Raw genomic sequence first — 19,029 nt, 5'->3', positions numbered from 1 at the left:
TCTCGGCTGAGCGTTTGGATATACGGGAGTAAGATGCTGCTCACGAACGCTGTAAAGATGGCGATACCGCGGAGTGAAGCACTGTAACATTCATAATTAGCAGCGTCTGCCTCTATCTCCTAGGACTACTCACCCTCTTCTCTCCGTATTCATCATCTACCACCCTCTTCTTGTCTGTCTATCGCGTCCTGACTCTCCCTTTTTCCTTTATTTTCTTGGTGGGTGTATTGGCTGCCGTAACGGTATTACGGGGTTTCTCTCTTTATTTTTCTCTACTAAAAAGCCTTTAAAACCACTTTTTTTACTGCCGTCGTGACCGCCCTAGACTTCCTTTTTTTTTTTTTTTCTTCTCTCTCGCACTTCTCCCTCTTCTTCATCCATCTTACCTCCTTCACCAGAAGAACGCCAGCTACATCCTCCTTGTCTGATATATTTTTTTTTTCTCTCTGTCTAGTCCGTTTGTTCCGCATTGTGAGGCTGGTCGCTTCTCGCTCGTCGAGTTGCTCTCTGCCTGTTCGTACAGGGTCCTGTTTGACGGCCCTGCGCCCTCGTAATCAAGACGCCCTCAGCCAGCTCGATCAGCTGGCGTGGACAGTTCAGTTCTGTTCATATTATAGACCAGGTCCTTTGTCTTGCATTAAGACTCTTTTTCGTCGGTACCTTGAGAAGCTACTACACCTTTTCTACGTGCGTTGACCGGGTTCTAGTCAAAAGGGAGAAAAAAAAGTCAACCACTTTCGTATATCTCAAAAAAAAAAACCAACCACCAAAACACATATCTCTTCGACTCGACCCTATCCTGTGTGAATAAGAAGATATTGTTCAAGGCGAACAGGGAGACGACTCTGCTGTACAACTCTTCTTCCTTTCCGGCAAGAATTTTTTTTTCTCACCTTGGAACAAGAAAAAAATAAGAACACCAAGTACGCATGCAGACGACTCAACTGGCTGGCTAGCTTATGCTTGCGTCTCTGGTTCTGCTTCGCTGTCTTGACGACCTTGACGTTTCCGACGAACTGATGACCTCCGCCACCTGCTCGATATACCTTTAGACAGACCTCGTTGCCCTGCGCGTCAGCCTGTTTTCGTTTTCATCACCACCCCTGCTTGACCTGCAGCTTAGTCTCTTTATCCCACAAGGTCTAGCCGGATCTTGCAGCTACCCAATATAACGGCCCCCTTATCTTCTTCCTCTCCTGAAACACCTGCCCATCATGAGTGGCTACCAGGACATGTACAACTCTTCGTCCTCCTCCCGCTCTCCCGGTTCCCATCGTCACCCACCACAGCAGCTTCGTCGCCAGCCCTCACGCCAGTTTGATGCCTATGGCCCAATGTCTTCTACACTCTACGAGGAACCACCGCTCGGCCGCTATGACACGACCCCGCTGGACAGGCTGAATGCCACCATGCCAAGTGGCTCCTACCCGTACGATATATCCGGTGCTCAGACGTGGAATGCAAACACTGTTGGTCTGGGTGGGCTCGGGGTCAACTCTGCCACGGCTACATCTAGGATGAGGAATGTTCGTTCACGCACCGCTCTTCCTACTGTAAGTTGATATCTGAGGGGGAAAAGCTATGGGTAAAGCTACACTTGTTTTGCTAACTCACCATAGACCTGGTTAGATCAGCAGAACAGTCTACCCAGTTCATTCTCTCTGGCTCCTGGTCAGCACCAGCCGTCTCCCCACATTCGCGCGGAAAACGCACATGATACGGAGGATGAACTTATACCAACCGCCATCGTCATCAAGAATATTCCTTTTGCTGTGAAGAAGGAACAGCTGATACAGCTGATGACTGAGATGAACCTGCCATTGCCATATGCGTTCAACTACCACTTCGATAATGGCGTGTTCCGTGGTCTGGCTTTTGCAAACTTTACTTCGGCGGAGGAGACAGCTACTGTGATCGAGCTGTTGAACCATTTTGAGCTTCAGGGAAGAAAGTTGAGAGTCGAGTATAAGAAGATGCTACCCGCGCAGGAACGTGAGAGGATTGAGAGGGAAAAACGGGAGCGTAGGGGCCAGCTTGAGGAACAGCACAGGCCCATGGCTACCTCACAATTGCAACATCAGACTTCCATGTCTTCGTTAGCCTCACATATGCCGACCACCTCTCCTTCGCCAGTTTCCCAACGCGCAGGTAAACTAGGTATGCTTTATAGTGTTCCCCAGCTCCCTCCTATTTATGTCTCACTAGTACTAACATTCACTTCAAGAGGTTGATATGAATGATGCACAGACGTTGCAGTACTACTCGCAGCTTCTTTTGTTCAAACAAGACCTGAGCAAGGAAGCTCTCATTTTTGGCACAAACCTCACTCCCGCGCAGCGTCGAATAGTACATACAATCTCCCATAACATGGGTCTCGCTCATACTTCGCGTGGAACTGGCGATCAGCGCCAAGTGCACGTCTATCGTGCCGGCCCTGGTGCAAACGTCAGCCCTCCAGTCCCAGCTATTCCATCAACAGTCACTTCTGATGCTGCTCGTCGAGGGCTCTCACGCGCTGCAACCATTGATTTCGGCGAATCCCGCCATGAACAGCAGGCATATGGCAGCAGCATGCGTCAGTCTTCGTTCTTGAACGTACTAGACTCGCCCAATCCAGGCGGGTACGCCAACGCCCAGAATCTTCGTGCTGCCAAGTCCTTCGCAGACCTACGGTCCTTCACCCCATCACCTGTTCCATCCTCTGCCAGCTTCCCGGCTGCCCTGCAGACTAACGGTGCTCGTTTCCAGCAGCAACAGCAGGCATACGATGCCGGGACAAGCGGAGCCTCCAACACCCCTACTCTCACGCCCACTCCATCTGGCTCTTCTCTCGGCATGCAGCGTGTTGACGACAGTCTTCTTGTCAACAGCCTAGGCAGCCTGTCACTTGGTACCTCGGTCGCTGGTGGCCCATCTGGTTCTCCACGCCGCACCCGCGGCATCTGGGATGCTTCTGACCTCCCCACAACCACTGCGGGATCAAACAACGGATCTGGCTCCACGGCCGGGGCCATCGGATCCAACCGCTCCATTGGACTTGGATTTGATACCCAAAACCAGAGCCAGGAACGGCTCCCCATGAGACAGCCCCGAGGCCCCGCACCGGAACGAGGTACTGGATTCCGCCGTCAGAACGGCCACCAGCAACGGGGCAGTGACGAGCTAAGAAGCAATCCCGGTGTCGAAATCATTGTTGAGTAGGAGAACCAACAAATCAAAACGAATAGAAAAATCTGGACCCAGTCGATCGATAACTCTGTATGCCCATACTGAACGAATCCATGACCCTTGTACCACGATGACACGAAGAAAAGACATAAGCGAAACAAAGAGTTAAAGCCCATGAGATTTAATTTAATTTACAATTCAATTCAATTCAAAACGCGTACCTGACGATGCCATGCGGAATGGAAATCCAACGACCAACTCCCACCTATACCAAACAGCCGTTAAGCTCAGGGGGAAGAGGGAACAAAAACGAATGAAAACAGCCCACCACAACTGACCAATGCCAACGCCAGCGTCCCTTTACGATTCGATGATGGATGACGAAATGACTTGATTTTACAATCCACCAAAAAAAAGACTTGAAAAAAAAAACAAATAACCAGCCAAGATCCCCCACAGCCGCAGAAAAGGAAAGAAAACGGCACGGCCACCAGTTTCTATCCGTCGACGCCACTGCGTCCCTTTTTCTTGCCGGAAGTCTCGAAAAGTTTTTTGATAATTTTATTTGCTGACCGCCTGCTTGTGTTTCATTGTTTGTTTCATATTGGTTTAAGACATGGTTAGATTCTCATAATCTTCAGTCGTCGCCATCATCACTCGCCATGATGATGCCGGCCCGGCCTTGGGGCAACCCAATCCAATCGATACCAACAACGCTACAGTGTTTTTTTTTTTTACGCCATCTCACCAACAACCGACCGATAGGGAGTTGAAGCACCGGATATGATGGAATGAATGATATACCGTTTTGCGTTTGTTCATTTATCACTTTATCGTTTTATATTTTGCCTCTCCCCGTCTTGAGCTAGGCGCTTCTCATTTTGTCATTGCATTTCCATCCCGCTTGTCTGAGGAAGAGGAGGAGGTCCGAGTTTGAGTGAATTGAATTACGGAGATGAAGCCAAGGAAACGAAGAAACTTCGTTGAAAAAAAGAGAGAAATATTAATGTGATATGGTGCAGCCTTTTCCCCATATGTTTTATTTGCCATTTAACTGTTTATCGTGATTTATCTCAGATACGCTACGGGATGCTATGCTATTGTTCTGCTGAAAGACGGGAGGAGGTTAGTTTGCCGCTGTGTTTGCCCCCTTTTTTATTGCTTTTGGTTTGCTTTCTCATCTTGTGTTTTTCCCACTGTTGTTTCTGCTTTTTTATTAAAAGGCCTCGACTGGTCAATTGGGTTGCTTTTTTCCTCAAAGCCAACTACTTTAATGATTCTTTTACAGATCTCTGTTTCTCCCCCTTTTTCTATAAAAACATAACCATTTTACATGTTTTCATCTTGTCGCTTTCCCAATTATTTTTCATCTCATCTCAATTCCCATCTTATCTGGCTTTCCGTCCCGGCCCTGTTGGTTTGGTTTAGTTTGGTATCTGAAGCCTTGAATTGTCCTGTTTTCTTTTTCACAAAGGGGGGGAAAGGGTACATTATATGATTAGTCTTTCCTATCGAGTTTCTTTTTCCTGTTTCTTTCCTACCGTTTTGTCCTGCATTTGCATATCCCAGTCTGTTTTTACCTACGTTGCTTATTTGCTTGCTTATTACCGTCTTATCTGGTTTTATAACCTGTGTCTAATTAATGCTATGGGGGCGCTCTTCTGCGACTTGGTCTGAAATGGTGTTTAATTACCCCTTTTTGATCTCTCGTCTGCTCACCGACTTATATAAATCACCATTATGGAGGAGTCGTTTTGGATATTGCGCATGTCAGCCGCTTTTAGTGTCGTAATGCTTTGTTTATATTGAATTAATATATTTATCAATCTATTCGTACAAGCCGTCGTGGTCAAGAACGACTACTCTCAGGCTTCTTAGCATCTCGTCTATCCCATTCCCTGTCTTGTCCTGTCTCGAGCTTCCTCTTCCTCTCGCGCTCTCTCTTCCTCCCACCACCACCGGCAATCTCCTTCTCCTTCTGCCGTGGATCAATAACAACCAAATCATCATTTCCCTGATGAGCTTGTTTCCAGTTCAGATCTTTACCGAGTGTATCTTTGCCGAACTGCAGCGTATGCGTCATCCAACCTGTATCATCGTCATCTCCGGCTCCTTCTTCTGATTCTGGAACATCCCAGGACCGACACGATAGACACCCCGCGACGAAGTGAAGGTCACAGACCTGTCCTTCTCCGTCTTCCTCGTCCGGCTCTCCTCGCTCTTGTTCTGTGTTTTTCTTCCCCCCCGGTTTGGAGCCGGTATCATGGTGGTCTCGTTTTGATTTCTTAGACGATGAGTCTGCGTTTTCAAGCTTGGCCTTGAAAGCATTGAACATGTCTAGTGCAATTGCGTCTTGTGATGAGTTTCCTGCTGCTGATGCTCTCTTTCTAGCGCCGCGTATCGATGTCTCTGGTATCAGTGACTCTAGAGCAGATTTCTTTCTGGTTGGCTCAGCGGTTGCTGCAGCCGTGCTTCGTTTCATAGACGCCTTGAGTGCAGCGATTTGGGCATTGGTTTTGGAAAGCAATGATTGGCGAGGTGGTGGTGATTCTGATGCTGAGCTTGAAGGTGATGCAGGGCGTGAGGGCGACTCGGCATCTGGTAACGGGAGTTGTGTATTTGGATCCGGTTCTCTAGGCGCTGGTTTTGTAGAATTCTTCTTATTATTGTTGGATGGCTCAGTGTGAGATGGTGTTGGCTCTGGTTTATGCATGACCTTGTCCCGTTTCTCTTCATGCTGTACCTGTTTCTTTGCAACTGAGGCAGCTTCTTCCTCTTCTCGGACAAGTTTGGTATTGAATTTTGGTTTAGTCGGTAATATGGCATCTCCTTCATCCTCGTCGCCTGCAAAGCTCAAAAGTGCCTTTCCCACCTTGGCCTTTTTCTTCTTCTTCCCCTTCACAGGTGCTTCTTCTGACTTCTTGTCAGCAACAGCAATGCGCTCCCTGCGCTTCAATTGCCCTTCGAACGGACCAAGTTGGTCAGCTTCACACCCCGTAATCTTTACTGCGTAGACTGGCCTGTCTGACCCTTCTACCAGCTCCGCTTCAGCAATGCTCGCCACCTTATATATGCTCTCTCCTTCCACCCTGCCAAACATGGTACATGTTTTGTTTAGCTCCCGCTCTGCATTCGCCAGCGTAATGAAGAACTGGCTCCCATATGTCCCATCCTCGCTCTTCGCCAGGCCAACAAGCCCACGTCTGTTGAACCGTAATCGACTGTGGAATTCATCTTTGAACACGACCTTCTCGCCATCACGCGGATCGTACTCGAACTCGGGGTATTCATAGATAGACGAACCGCCTGAGCCAGTGCCGGTAGGGTCGCCGCCTTGGATGACGAAGTTAGGTACCACACGGTGAAACGTGGTGCCCTCGTAGTACCCGTCTAGACAGTGTTGGAGGAAGTTCTTGCAGGCGAGCGGCGTCTGGCGTGCGAAAAGCGAGATGTGTATGGGCCCAACGGTGGTATGGAGTGTCGCAGAGGCTGTTGGAGGTGGCTCGGTATCGTAGTGAGCAGACATTTTGTCTTTAGTCTTGCCCTTGAGCTGTAAGAAGTTATGCAGCTGTGGTTTTTGGTAGAAGCTATCACTATTCCATTGAACAGTTAGTTAACAACTTCCACCACAGCTTTGTAGATTCAGTTTTATACGAACCAACCAGCTTCAACACAACGACTTCCTTACTGGCTGCTTTCAGCGCCCTCACTTGTGAGGTTATCCTGTTGCTGTATACTAACTGGCGATGATCAAGGTTGTTTCGATGCCATTTGCATACATGTATCGCCGTAGCACGTAGAAATGATATTTGGTGGCTTGGCATAACCCTCATAGTAACGCAGGTTATAACCAAACCTTTTTCTCCCCCATATAACTAGTGGTTATATGGGGGGGGGTCCGGGTGGTGTTATAACCCGGGTTACTACGTACGTTATGCCAAGCCGCAGTGTAACCGATTATGTAAGCAGTTATAGCTTTATTGCGTATTACCGCCACTCAGGCCTCTCAGCCCAGCTCTGCTCTACTCTGCTCTACTCTCTCTACTCCCCCCCCCCTGTACCCCTGTATATTTCGTACATACAATGGGCTAATGCGGCCAAATAAGTGAACAGATAGGTATTTACCTTACTATATACCGCATACCCTATTTCCGACCTTTATATTACCCCCTTTCCTCGTCCAGAATGGACCGTGCAGACGGCAGCATGAGTGCCCTGGACCGGCAGTCCAATATCAACGTTGCCCTGTTCGAGAACCAGGAGCGTACGCTCCTATATACCCAAAAGAACCGGCCTAAGAATACGCAGATCGCGTACAGTGCCCGGCAGGAGGAGTGGAGAGTACGTACTTCCCTTTCTTACTACTATCTCCCGTCTCTTATCCCCCCGGCCTGGCTCCCTATCAGGCTGATATATATATATCCTTATATCCCACTGCCGCATGTCTACAGGCTGACTGTACGGTATATCGATCGATTCCAATCCCAATAGGCATGGTGCCAAAGGGTTGGATTTGCGGACGGAGAGATTGTGTCCGAGCCGAAACTAAATATGTTCTTGCAGGAGGAGGTTATGTATAGAGAAATCAGGCCATCTCGATATAAGAAGAGCCGTACGAATATAGAGGGGGAGTCCGTTAAACAGACGCTATCAGAGGCATCGATCAAGGCGTACATTGCCGCTCTGGTGGACCTCTGGGGCGTACAGGTCAGCATGAGGACAAATACCCATGCATCCCCTAGGGGTGCACTGGTAAAGGGCCTGATTCGTACACGCAGGCAGCAGGAGTCAAAGAGGAAGAGGGAGCAGTACGAGGACCGTGGCCTCAACTCCCTTCAGGATGGATATACCTCTGCTGAATTCGTACGGCTCATCCGATTCTGCTGGTCCTCTGGGTACAACGTTTCTGGCCAGCTGGAGCCGTTCCTCCGTACGGCGGCCGACCTTCTCCTTGCTCATACCCTTCTCCTCCGTGGTGAGGTACGGCGTAAGGTTCAAATGGCCGACCTCTTTACCCTGACTCTGGATAATGAGGGCCCAACTCCCTGCCATGCCATGGTTGTACTTATAGATAATGGCAAGACGAACCAGGATGGCCGCCGCGAGTACGGCACTGCTGTACGGCATAAGAACCCCCTTCTCTGTACGATGGCCAGTATTGGCTTCTACTTCTTTATGCGCTGGAATATTATGGGGGAGACACCACCCAACTTCCAGCGCCGGGAGCTCTGGTACGACCTTCTTGTCATCAAGGGCCAGAGTAATGTCAAGCCAATTGCGTACGAGACCCAGCTGCAGTGGTCAAACCGTGTGTACAAGGGGATCGGCCTTGGGATAAAGAAGAAGACCCATGCTGGACGGTCCCAGGGGGCCAAGTTTGCTGAGTTGGCAGGAGTAAATGAGGGCCAGATTCGAAGGGCTGGACGGTGGAATTCTGACTCTCTTACAACTTCCTATCTTACTAATATTCCCAGGAAGTTCGTACGTGCAATGGCAGGCTTCCAGCCGGTAGAAACAGGGGCGTACTATCTGCCGCGTACAAAGATTGAGCCGCCTGCATCCCTCAAGCAGGCACTCTGGCCTTGGGTCGATGAGTGGCTGCTCTGGCAGGCCTCGTACACCGGCTCTGGCTCTGAGGACGTACAGCTGCCTCCAGAGTCAGTGAGGTTCGATAGTGGGAAGGTGGACCACGGGGATCTTGCCTCGCAGGGGTTCCTCTATCTGCTTGACTATCTTCGTACAGTCATTCTGCAGGACTCTGTTCTATTTATGCAGGAGTTCCCCGGCCATCCAATATGGAGCCACTCCCTCTTTGCACGGGATGACTACCTCTGCTTCTCCCAGCTTGTACGAGACTCCCTGATAGATGTGGAGGAGCCGCAGGATGTCCAGCTTCGCCGTACGGTTCCTGCCATTGCCACGCGGCTGCAGACCATTGAGCAGTCCATTGTGCAGACTCTTAAGGTATCAGAGGAGCGGAATGTTGGATTCCTACAGACAATTGATAGGAATATCAAGGATATAGTGGACGGTACAGTGTCTTTCACCGTACGAGCCAATGCTCCAGGCTCGCCTCTGTCCGCTGCGGCCACTGCCACCGCCACTGCCGCCTCCACTCCATATGCCACTCCTAGGTGTATGCATGGAGCCATTCCCCATCCTTCCTTGTCCCCTTCCTGCTCCCCTCACCCCCCCTCTTCCTCTGCTGTAGCAGCCGCTCCCCATACTGGCCCCCCGCCCCTTTCTATGGGCTTCTCTCAATCCCGTACGATTGGGACCGTTATGGATCTCTGGCGAGAGTGGGCTGAGGGCCTTGGTGGCCGGCCGTCGGTACGGAGCATGGAGGAGGCATATGGGCCTAGATGGCGCCGCCACCGTCCTGGGGAGAGCATGATGTTCTCCCGCAGGAAGGTAGTGGTTGATGAGATCGTACGGAGGCAGCGCGTACAGAAGAAGAGCCTGTCCGTTGTTATTGAGGAGCTGGAGACAGTACGGGTAAAGCATGGCTTCTCATTAAATGCCTTGGTCAAGCACCTCAAGGAGATAAGGAAGCTGGCCTAAGGGAGTCAGTATAGGACATCTAATATAGAATATAGAATATGGATTGGTGTACGCTACTCTGTTCCTTACCGATATATATTTTTAAATAGGATTGGCCTCTGGCCTTGATAGATATACGTAGTAATAAAAAAATACTCTTTTCTTATACTTATACTCTATATATTAAGGTGTTGCTTGTACGTTGTTACTAGAAGAAAGGCTTCCTAATCGGGTTAGGCTGTACACGCTCTCGCTACACGTTGATATCAGCTTTGGCCTCACCTCCTCCCTCTTTTCTCCTTCTCTTCCTTCTCCTCCTTAGCCTATTCCACGTACACGTCCGGTAAGTCATCCCTTTTGGACACTATTCTATCCTCTCTGTACTCGTTTTATCGTCCAGAGCCGAGCTGCAGCCTATCCTGCCATCTAGGCCACGTCTGGGAGTCCTTGTACTGATATCCGGCCTGGGAATATGTGTACAGAATAGAATATCAGGTATGTTATGCCCTCCCCCTCCCCCCTCCCCTCTCCCCCCTCCCCCTTATCTGCCCTCTGCCCTCTGTACGATGCAGCAGGCATAGATATAGAGAGGGAAAGGGGGGAATAAATACTATTTGTACAGCCATAGGCCATAGTATACTAACTAGGTGGGTATAGGATAGATTCCAATCGATTAGTACCCCTATACTCTTTCTCTCCTCTTTTTCTTCCTCTTTTGAGATGTAAGTACGGCCTATTATCTATAATATCCTATCTATCCGTCCATAATATAGCATATATTAGTAAGGATATACTAATAAAAGATGGGATAATAGGCCTTTTAACAATAACACTGCTGGGGACGGGATGTAAGTTATATATCTAGCACCCTCCCCCACCCTGCTCTGCCCCTATCCCTATCTAATACTGTACAATGCACGGCACGGGTATACTGACATGGATATAGGGCCCTTGTGCTGTACGACCGCCAGATCGCCCGGATGACGGACACGCCTGGTATCCTCAGGGTCGGTGGCCAGGAGCTTGCCCCGTACGTCCACAATGACTTGGGCCATGCGGTATTGTCCCTCCCGGGACTCCATGTGCGCTATGTGCCGTACAGCATAGATGCACGGCAAATACTATCGCATCGGGCCTCGTACATTAACGGCCTGCTGGTCCAATCCAGAGGGAGGCCTGAGGTGCATGCCTGTACCGACTGTCGGGGACGTACAGGTCTCAGGCCTTTCACAGAGTGCGTCCGGCTCCCCGGCCACTTCGGCGGAGCATGTGGTAACTGCAAGTGGCGCGATCGTGCCTCCCACTGCTCCGTACGGGACGAGATACAGCAGGCACGTACGGAGGTCATAGTCCTGGACGATGACTCTGGGGATGACCGCCAGGTCATTGACCTAACGGGCGATGGGCCGGTACGACGGCCAAGGGCCAGGATAACTGGAGGAGGAGATGGGTCTTCGGCCAGCAGGGCCATTGTGCTTCTTTAAATGGGTAAGGACATGATTTTATTGATATCTTTGGACTGAGTGACTGCGTTCCATTTGGATTTGGGGCTTTTGCCCTACTGCACCCATCCCAGCCGTACGGGCCCTGTGTACGGCACCCTGGGCATGGCCTGCACCTCTCCGTGGTGCCTGGGACGAGTAGTCGAGCTTCAATGTACGCCCTCAGCCTGCATCTTGCAGTGCAATGATGGATGGGCAGGGAGCATGTACAAGAAGAGCTCGATGAAACTAAGCAGGCCAGGCCTTATATAATGATTACATGTACGTTGATTGATTGGATGAGCTTGCTTGTACTAAAATTAACCTGAGGCATAACTTGCTGCTCGCCAAGCGGCCATATAACCCGGTTATATGGGGGGGCGCAGGCGTACGGCAGGCAGTTGTAACCGGGTTATATGGTGGGCAAGTTATAACCTGCGCTAACTTACACCTTCTATACCTGTTAAATATAGAGGCCCGGTGATGGTTTAAAATTAGGCGTGTCGCTATGCGGAGGCTCTCTCTAGGTGTACGGCGGTCACTAGATATCTGCATTTCAAATTTGGGTAAACGTGTCGGTTGGGAGCTATAATTAAATGGAGGAGCTGGTCAAATCGCTAGGGGTTGGGTTGCTGCGTTAAAGAGGTAGAAGGGCATATTATAAGGACTCTATCTGAGAGAGTTGAGTTTCATCTGAGAGTCTCATCTGAACTATGCTTGCGGGTTGCCCTGTATAACCCTAGAGGCCAAGGGATATTTTAGTCTTAGCATTTACAGTTGTCATTGATTTTTGTTACAGACCACCTACGGCACAGCTCAGGCAAACACATTCATTGGACCAACACAGAGCAGACAGGAAACTTGGGACGAGCAGATCACGTGATCATGCGGAGTCCAAGTTGCCAAGGCGCTAGGGAATCCAACGATGGACTTGAGGTTCAAGACCAACGATGGATTCACGAGGAAACAGGTGATATGGATTCAGATTAATATGTATATAAAGACACTCGTTTCCCACCTTAATCAAGAGTTCTTTTAATACTCGCAATTAAAGTCAACTTTATAGCAAGTTATAGCTTTATAGCACTGATTAATATAAGCACACTTCCTTTGTCTATCTGATATCCCCTTAACAAGCCTTATACCTAATTGACCAGAGCACTGCTTCAATTGCGACAAGGAACTCATACCCACGGGAGTGAGCCAGACTTGGAGCTATTACCTTGAAGTCGGATACTGGAGTGTCTCCGTTCAGACGTATCTCTGATAACACTTCGACCCAACCATCCACAAAGAGCCCTTGAGTGATTCTCACCCAAGCGTACTTCCAGTTGTACAGGCTGAAGACCCCCTTTGTAGCAATTTTATAGGCGCTCGTAAAGTATAAGCTGCTCAGAATTGTCTGAAAACGTTTCGTTGATAGTCTCCAGAGAATATCATCATCATATGAGAATGGGTCTGCTTCAGGGATGAGCATTGAGGGATGATATAGCTCTCGTTCTATTAGAGGCGTGGGGATTATCGAGCTGAGACCGTTTATACCTTCAACGGCAAGCTGTGCGTCTGAGCTGAAGAGCCTTCATATACTGCGAAAGGCCTTTTTTTAAAGTAGTGGGATCCCTACGGAGATATTTTAGCAGGTGATAGAATGATATTCACTCACGGGGCCTACACCGAGATAACACAATTATAGCTTCCACACCTCCATTGCTTGTGATGATAAAAATGCCGACTGGTATCCTGAGAACAGGGAATGTTGCAAAGCTCTCTACACGTTCCATTATAATGGATATTAGGGCAATATTGTTCCTGGGCAGCACTGAGTTCGGCGTGAGATAGGAGCCATGTGAGATGCGAAATAATAATTTTGAGGGGAGATTATGAGCGGCCGGACATACAAAACCTGGCTATTTCCTCCGTACAAACTTCCAAATCCTTCCTCTCTGCTGCCAGCAGCACTATCGAAATGAAAGAGAAAAGGAAAATCTAGCTGGAGACCCCACGGTCGCCTGTTCAGGTACCCAACATCTGCCTAGTTTGGAACCCTTTTTCAGCCCCCCCTAAGTCTATGCCCACAGTATAACCCATCGGCGCAGCCGAAAATGTACGATCAATCTCTTCAGCCCAACAGCGATCCGAGTATTCGAAGTCCGGTTCTAGCAGACCCATTATCAAAACCAGAGCCAAAACCGCATTCTGCTTGGCAGGCCCATCAGGAAGCGCCAAACGAACGTACTTTTCGCCGCGTGTAGATACCTCCACCAGAGTGGCTGAAAGCGAAGTGCCAACTTGGGGCCCAGTAATCCTCTTCGTACCAGTGCTTCGCTGGTTTTTCTCCCCTTAGTACGGTCAATGATCTCATATTCTTCTGGCATTGTTCCAATGTCTTTTGTTTTGCGCTTAAAATCATACGCTACCATATACATAGTAGGATAGACATTATACCAACAAGCAGATATAAGCTCATCGAAGATTTCGTGGCGATTTAGCTCGGGGAAATCCATTACCTTAAATCGACGTTCTAACTCCGGCCCTTCGAGATTAATATCATCATAGGGATTATAACCATATACTAAGAAGTAGAGGAAAGACCCAACTGCAAACTGCTCGGTTCTAGCAGAGCAGAGACCATGAGTACCCGCTAAGGGCCCAGCACTCAACTTTAGCGCCCATGGAGCCATGCTACACTCCAGATATTGCCCAATAGTGGAGGCGCGACCGAAATCAGATAGCTTTAGATTAAGTCTCTCATCAAGAAGGCAATTCATCGAATTTAGATCATTGTGGCAGTATCCCATTTTCTCCACGTATTCGAGGGCAGACGTGAGTTGTTGTATCCATCGAGCGATAAGAGCAGGGTCTTGGTACTCTTTCACACGGATAAAACGCCCGAAGAGACGGTCATCTTCTCGCTCCTGACAATGTTCAAGATAGTAATGGATGAAGGCCTTGTTAGGGCAAAATGATAGGAAAAGATAGTCTGGAAACATAAGAAAACATTCCACAATGTGCGGACATCGGTCCTGGCGCGCGTTAAAGCGTTCGTAAAAAGCGATATCCCCATGCAAAGGGTGTCCTATCTCCTCCTCTTCTTTAAAGTCTCGGTCAGGGCGGACGGTTTTCACCACAATCATCGGACTGACGTGGTAGACATATGCGCTGCCGCCACCGCCAACGTAGTTATGTTTATGCAGAGCATCAGTCTCGTAGAAGCCCATGGCAAATATCGCGACGTCTATGATCGCCGTTTCGTAGGCGTGCAGAAGCTCAGTGAAGGCACAGGGAAGTAGTTTGTGTGTTGTGGCAGATAGTTGATTGTTCGGTGCTGGTGAAAGAGTTGAGATTGTTGTTCAGCCCCTGAGAAAAGAGACAAAAAGACCTGTAACACGCCCGACACTATGCCGTTTTCGGCAAAACGGCCATCTTGACGATTTTATCTTCGGGTATAAAGAGATAATTAATTACGAAGCATGAGTACTACAGGGATCGTAGCTGAATGAATTAAGAAGATAGGTTGCAAGTATAATAATAGTGTGGCGGAGACAGAAATTCATCTAACGTATAACTACTAGAGAAGTTTATCTATGAGACCTATTGATACTACACTGATATCGACAAAGCACATCCAACACAACCCCAGACTTAGATCGCCGGTTCCACTGCAAGTATAAATATCTAGCGGAGATTCAAAGTCTCAGAGCAATTCTATAGAACCGTTAGATTCGAAGTAATCTTGGATATCACAAGGAGAACTCACAGGGATATTTGAAGCCCGGGGCAAATTTCTTAGGGCCACCTTCTGCGACCTCATACCATTTTCCACCAGGCGTGCGGGCCCAAAGACCTTTAGCCTGGCAGTCGTCGCAAGGATCACGTTTAGTCAAGCTAGCAATGTTATCATTTATGCCCTTCTCTATTCCGCAGGAACCACATCCGTTAGGGACTAGACTGCCGGGCGTTTCGAGGACATGGCTGCAACCAAAAATGATTTTATTATAGGACCTCTTGCACATGTCGACGGGATCTATTCTCATCAGTCATCTCTTCCATTATCAAGACCAGGAGAACAGAATATATTAAGCTGAAGGTTTACCTAGGAGGAACCTGTTGTGGTTGAGTTATGGGATATGGGATATGAGTAGCTATGCCTGAGATTTCTCCAAAGCTGCACGGGTTCGACAGAGGATTCAGTGATGAAAATGGCTCCAGGTTCGAGCGAACAACCGCTTTAAATACTGCGCTACGGGGGAGCACGAGGCTCTGCTATACTCTAGGCAGCCATCTGTATCCCGTGCGAGGAGGTGTGCATGGGAGCGGTTTTGAGTGGATGGACGGTGCAGGGATATGTTCAGGTCTCGTTGGAGGGGTCAGAACGCTGGGGGCCACGGGGCATCATGTATACCTTCGTTCGTTATCCATGCATGGCTCCGGCAAGAACATATAGCTGGCTTGGACGAGTGCTTGTCTAAAGAAATAGAGCCTCATTTAGAGAGGTAAGCAATAAATTCTCCTATATTATTCTAGGCACATCCCCCTCGGGAAATAAGTACGATCGATGGGGTTGGCAGTCGAGCCGCTCTTAACTACATAGATAGTAACATGGCAATACACCCGTGGCTTCTTGGGCTTGTATATAAGGGTCGTCATGCGCATCGTTGGAGTACTTGTGTATGGTATGCTATAGTTTGATGCTGGGTGCAACCGCGCCAATGAGCTAGAAGTGATTATGTTCGCCCCTCGAAATCCGACTTTGCCGTATTGGTGGCCAGGCATCTGTAACAGCTGGCAGGATTAGTTGATCAGCTCAAAAAGGGAGATTCACGATAAGTTCCGGGGATTCTCAGTGGGGAAGGCCTTTACGCCCTTTAGCGCCTCTAATTTTCCTACCCGGCCCCTAAGAGATATCATCAAAGACTGACCTAGGATACTAGTAACACTGTTACAGCTATAAAACACAGCGGCTCTTAAGACCGTACGTTGACTCCCTTTGCCTTCTCTCGAGGCTGTTAAGATATATATCAACTAATTAGAGACTAGCTTTTAGGGTTTAGGGTTTAGTCCCCGAGGCTTAGGCATGATTACATGATATTTCCAGGGGTTTTAAGTGGGGTCTGCTGACTAGCTCGCCCGTCGATCCCGTCGAGGCCGCCGTCGACTCGCTGCAGCAGAACAACCAATGGGAACTTTTGGCCAGTGGATGGATGATATAATCAAATGCTCTCGGAGGCTGTATGGAGAACACGTGATCACAGCCTCTGCAAAACACAGCGGAACGGCAAAACAATGCAACCAAATGAACACAGGAAAAGGTAATAAACAGGCGTAGAAAATAGATAATGATTATAAATAGAAGGTCTAGAGGCTATACTACGGCTATTTATCTATAGAGAATAAAGGGCCGTCGGCTGACTAGTACTTAAGTAAGATAAGGACTATAAGGTAGGAGGTAGTAGTATGTTAACGGCCAAAGGTAGCTTGATTCAACTAGCTAAGGGGTCCGTAGATCTGTAATGGCCGTATATGCTGGCAGCGATGATACAGCATATGCCATTCGACCAAAAGATCATACACAGTGATGACGCTCGTCATCTCTGGTCGCTGCACTGCTTATATGCTTGATGTTGGAATGCCACGTGATGTGGGCTTGGTGGGCGCATGCTGCGTGGCATAACAAGATCGAAGACAAAACCTATAAAGAGAGAAGGGAAAGAAGGAAGGAAATCTCTAATAGTAGAGAGCTATAGCTCTGCTCTAGTATAATTACTGCTCTAAAAGTCACGTATACAGTATATAAAGAAAGGGAGCCACAAAGAATAATAGTATTAGAAAAGGAGCTATATTATCTTTAGATAATATTTACTAGTCGAGAGGGCGGATAGGGTAGTGGTAAGCACTCCGGCCTAGAATCTCAATTTGATGTGGTAGCACGTGACTGCCATGCCAGGTCATGTGATGTATTAGATAATACCACGTGACCAGCCCTTGCTCTAATACTGTATATTTAACAGTTATATCAACCAAACCAAGCAAGCCACTGAAAACATGCATCTCGATCCTTGCCATGAAGACATGCCCAATGGCGCCCGCATACATTCTCAGGGGATGGCCGGAGTACGCACGCAGCCATATTATATAAACGGATGCCTGTCAGCCCACCACCCTTCCTGACGGCGAGACGACTTCTAGTCTCTGCCCCGTATGCTGCAGCCAACTCGCGAACAGCCAGAGGACTGTCCTGACCAGCCTCCTTCGAAGAGGACGAAGCTTAGCCGGCCTTCCTCTACATACTGGGATACTTTATCGAAGATCTGGCTGACCAAGGACGCTCTTGAGGAGCTCAACCGACGGAACGGAACGTCCAATATCACACCAAGGGTTGGAAGAACAAGATACAGACCACCCATTCGACAGCTCCAGACTACGCTTAAGCAGCATTCTCAGACTCTTGCTCCCGACCCGTCAAGCGGCTGCACACCCAGGAGTCTATGGGAGATCAGGAAACTCTCCATGCACGGCGGGCCTGACCTCTCTGATCTCAGGAATGTAAGTAACATTCTTGCGATATACTACTGATATTTATTTACCAACACCTTGGATTAGTACCCAGAACCTCATATTCTTTGTCCCCGTGATAACATGGTGAGTATACGGAGTTCTGGCCGCCGGAAACGACTTGCAGCGTCTCCTCCAGATGAAGAGAGTACTAGCAAGAACAAGACTGCGAAGACTTCCAGCACCAGTCCCTACAACCGTAACTTTGAGCAAAAATTAATTGATTACGGTGTTTATCCTTCTGAATACATGTATCCTAAAGGTGAGACATTTGCAGAGCCCAATAATTGGGAGGAGCTCAATGATCGACTAGAGCGCCGCCGGGCATCTCTCTCCCCGTCGAGGTTTACGAGCGAAGAATTTCGAGCATTTAAATTAGCCGATTTAGTCGCATCTAAGGAGAGACCTATTTCACGCTTCGCTATACCGATAATGGACGGTCATGTCGAAGACATTAGGTGTATAGGAATGGACTATCCGTTTGGGAACCTTGCCCCTCTAACGGATGGCTCCCTTGCAACCGCAAAACCCGACTATTTCTATGGTTCTCTGCCAGATCAGCTTAACCCTCAGGTCCGTGATAGCCTTAGCCGCTATATTATACCGTCAACACAGACCTCCCTTCCAATGGTCCCAAACTTCTTTCTGGAGACAAAAGGTCCTGATGGATTACCTACTGTTGCCAAGCGGCAGGCCTGCTATCATGGTGCATTAGGTGCTCGGGGGATGCATAGACTCCAGTCGTATAAGCGGGATGAGGTATATGACAATAATACCTACACGATAACCTCAACCTACCAGGATGGCCAGCTCAAACTCTACACCACGCATCTTACAGCTCCTAGTGGTAACAGCAACCGCCCTGAATACATTATGACGCCGCTAAGGTCATTCTCCATGACGGATAGGCTAAGTACACTTCGGAGTGGTATAGCCGCATACCGGAATGCAAGGGACTGGGCGGAGGAGCAGAGGGATATGTTTATTCAATCTGCAAATGAGAGACACTTGCAAGCTCAATCCGAGGAAAATCTCTCTCATGAGGAATCACCTGAACCCATAGCTGCTGCCCCAGGGGAGCCTGATACCTCGCCCACGCCCGAGGAAGTCGAGCCGCGCGATGCTGCGTGGAGTTTTGCACGGCCAGACGGAGGGGCAGCACCCCGAGCTAGCAGTCCCAAAGACAAGTCTCGTCAAAATTAGAGCCCTGGGAAATTTGTTATCAGAGGCGTAACATAAACGTGGAATTATATATCATCAAGCACCCGGAAAACATGTGAATATCAAC

The 19,029-nt window shown here is 48.8% G+C and overlaps 4 protein-coding genes across 4 annotated transcripts; 2 read left to right on the top strand and 2 right to left on the bottom strand.

The window, feature by feature from the left end:
- Positions 1-1,214: 1,214 nt before the first annotated feature.
- On the top strand, positions 1,215-3,201 carry MCYG_02010 (RNA-binding post-transcriptional regulator cip2; the record flags this gene model as incomplete). Its single annotated transcript, XM_002849030.1, has 3 exons — positions 1,215-1,553; positions 1,620-2,157; positions 2,225-3,201. 3 exons carry the CDS (start codon positions 1,215-1,217, stop codon positions 3,199-3,201), a joined length of 1,854 nt encoding a protein of 617 aa, XP_002849076.1.
- A 1,816-nt stretch (positions 3,202-5,017) lies between these two features.
- MCYG_02009 (peptidyl-prolyl isomerase cwc27) lies at positions 5,018-6,694 on the bottom strand (the record flags this gene model as incomplete). Its single annotated transcript, XM_002849029.1, has 1 exon — positions 5,018-6,694. One exon carries the CDS (start codon positions 6,692-6,694, stop codon positions 5,018-5,020), a length of 1,677 nt encoding a protein of 558 aa, XP_002849075.1.
- Positions 6,695-12,318: 5,624 nt separating this feature from the next.
- On the bottom strand, positions 12,319-14,407 carry MCYG_02008 (protein kinase domain-containing protein; the record flags this gene model as incomplete). Its single annotated transcript, XM_002849028.1, has 4 exons — positions 12,319-12,647; positions 12,862-12,998; positions 13,266-13,345; positions 13,505-14,407. 4 exons carry the CDS (start codon positions 14,405-14,407, stop codon positions 12,319-12,321), a joined length of 1,449 nt encoding a protein of 482 aa, XP_002849074.1.
- Positions 14,408-17,231: 2,824 nt separating this feature from the next.
- On the top strand, positions 17,232-18,944 carry MCYG_02007 (conserved hypothetical protein; the record flags this gene model as incomplete). Its single annotated transcript, XM_002849027.1, has 3 exons — positions 17,232-17,300; positions 17,376-17,732; positions 17,790-18,944. 3 exons carry the CDS (start codon positions 17,232-17,234, stop codon positions 18,942-18,944), a joined length of 1,581 nt encoding a protein of 526 aa, XP_002849073.1.
- Between the last annotated feature and the right edge of the window lie 85 nt (positions 18,945-19,029).

This window comes from Microsporum canis, genomic scaffold (assembly GCF_000151145.1).
Source record: "Microsporum canis CBS 113480 supercont1.2 genomic scaffold, whole genome shotgun sequence".
Lineage (NCBI taxonomy): Eukaryota > Fungi > Ascomycota > Eurotiomycetes > Onygenales > Arthrodermataceae > Microsporum > Microsporum canis.
This window is presented reverse-complemented; position numbering and strand designations above follow the sequence as displayed.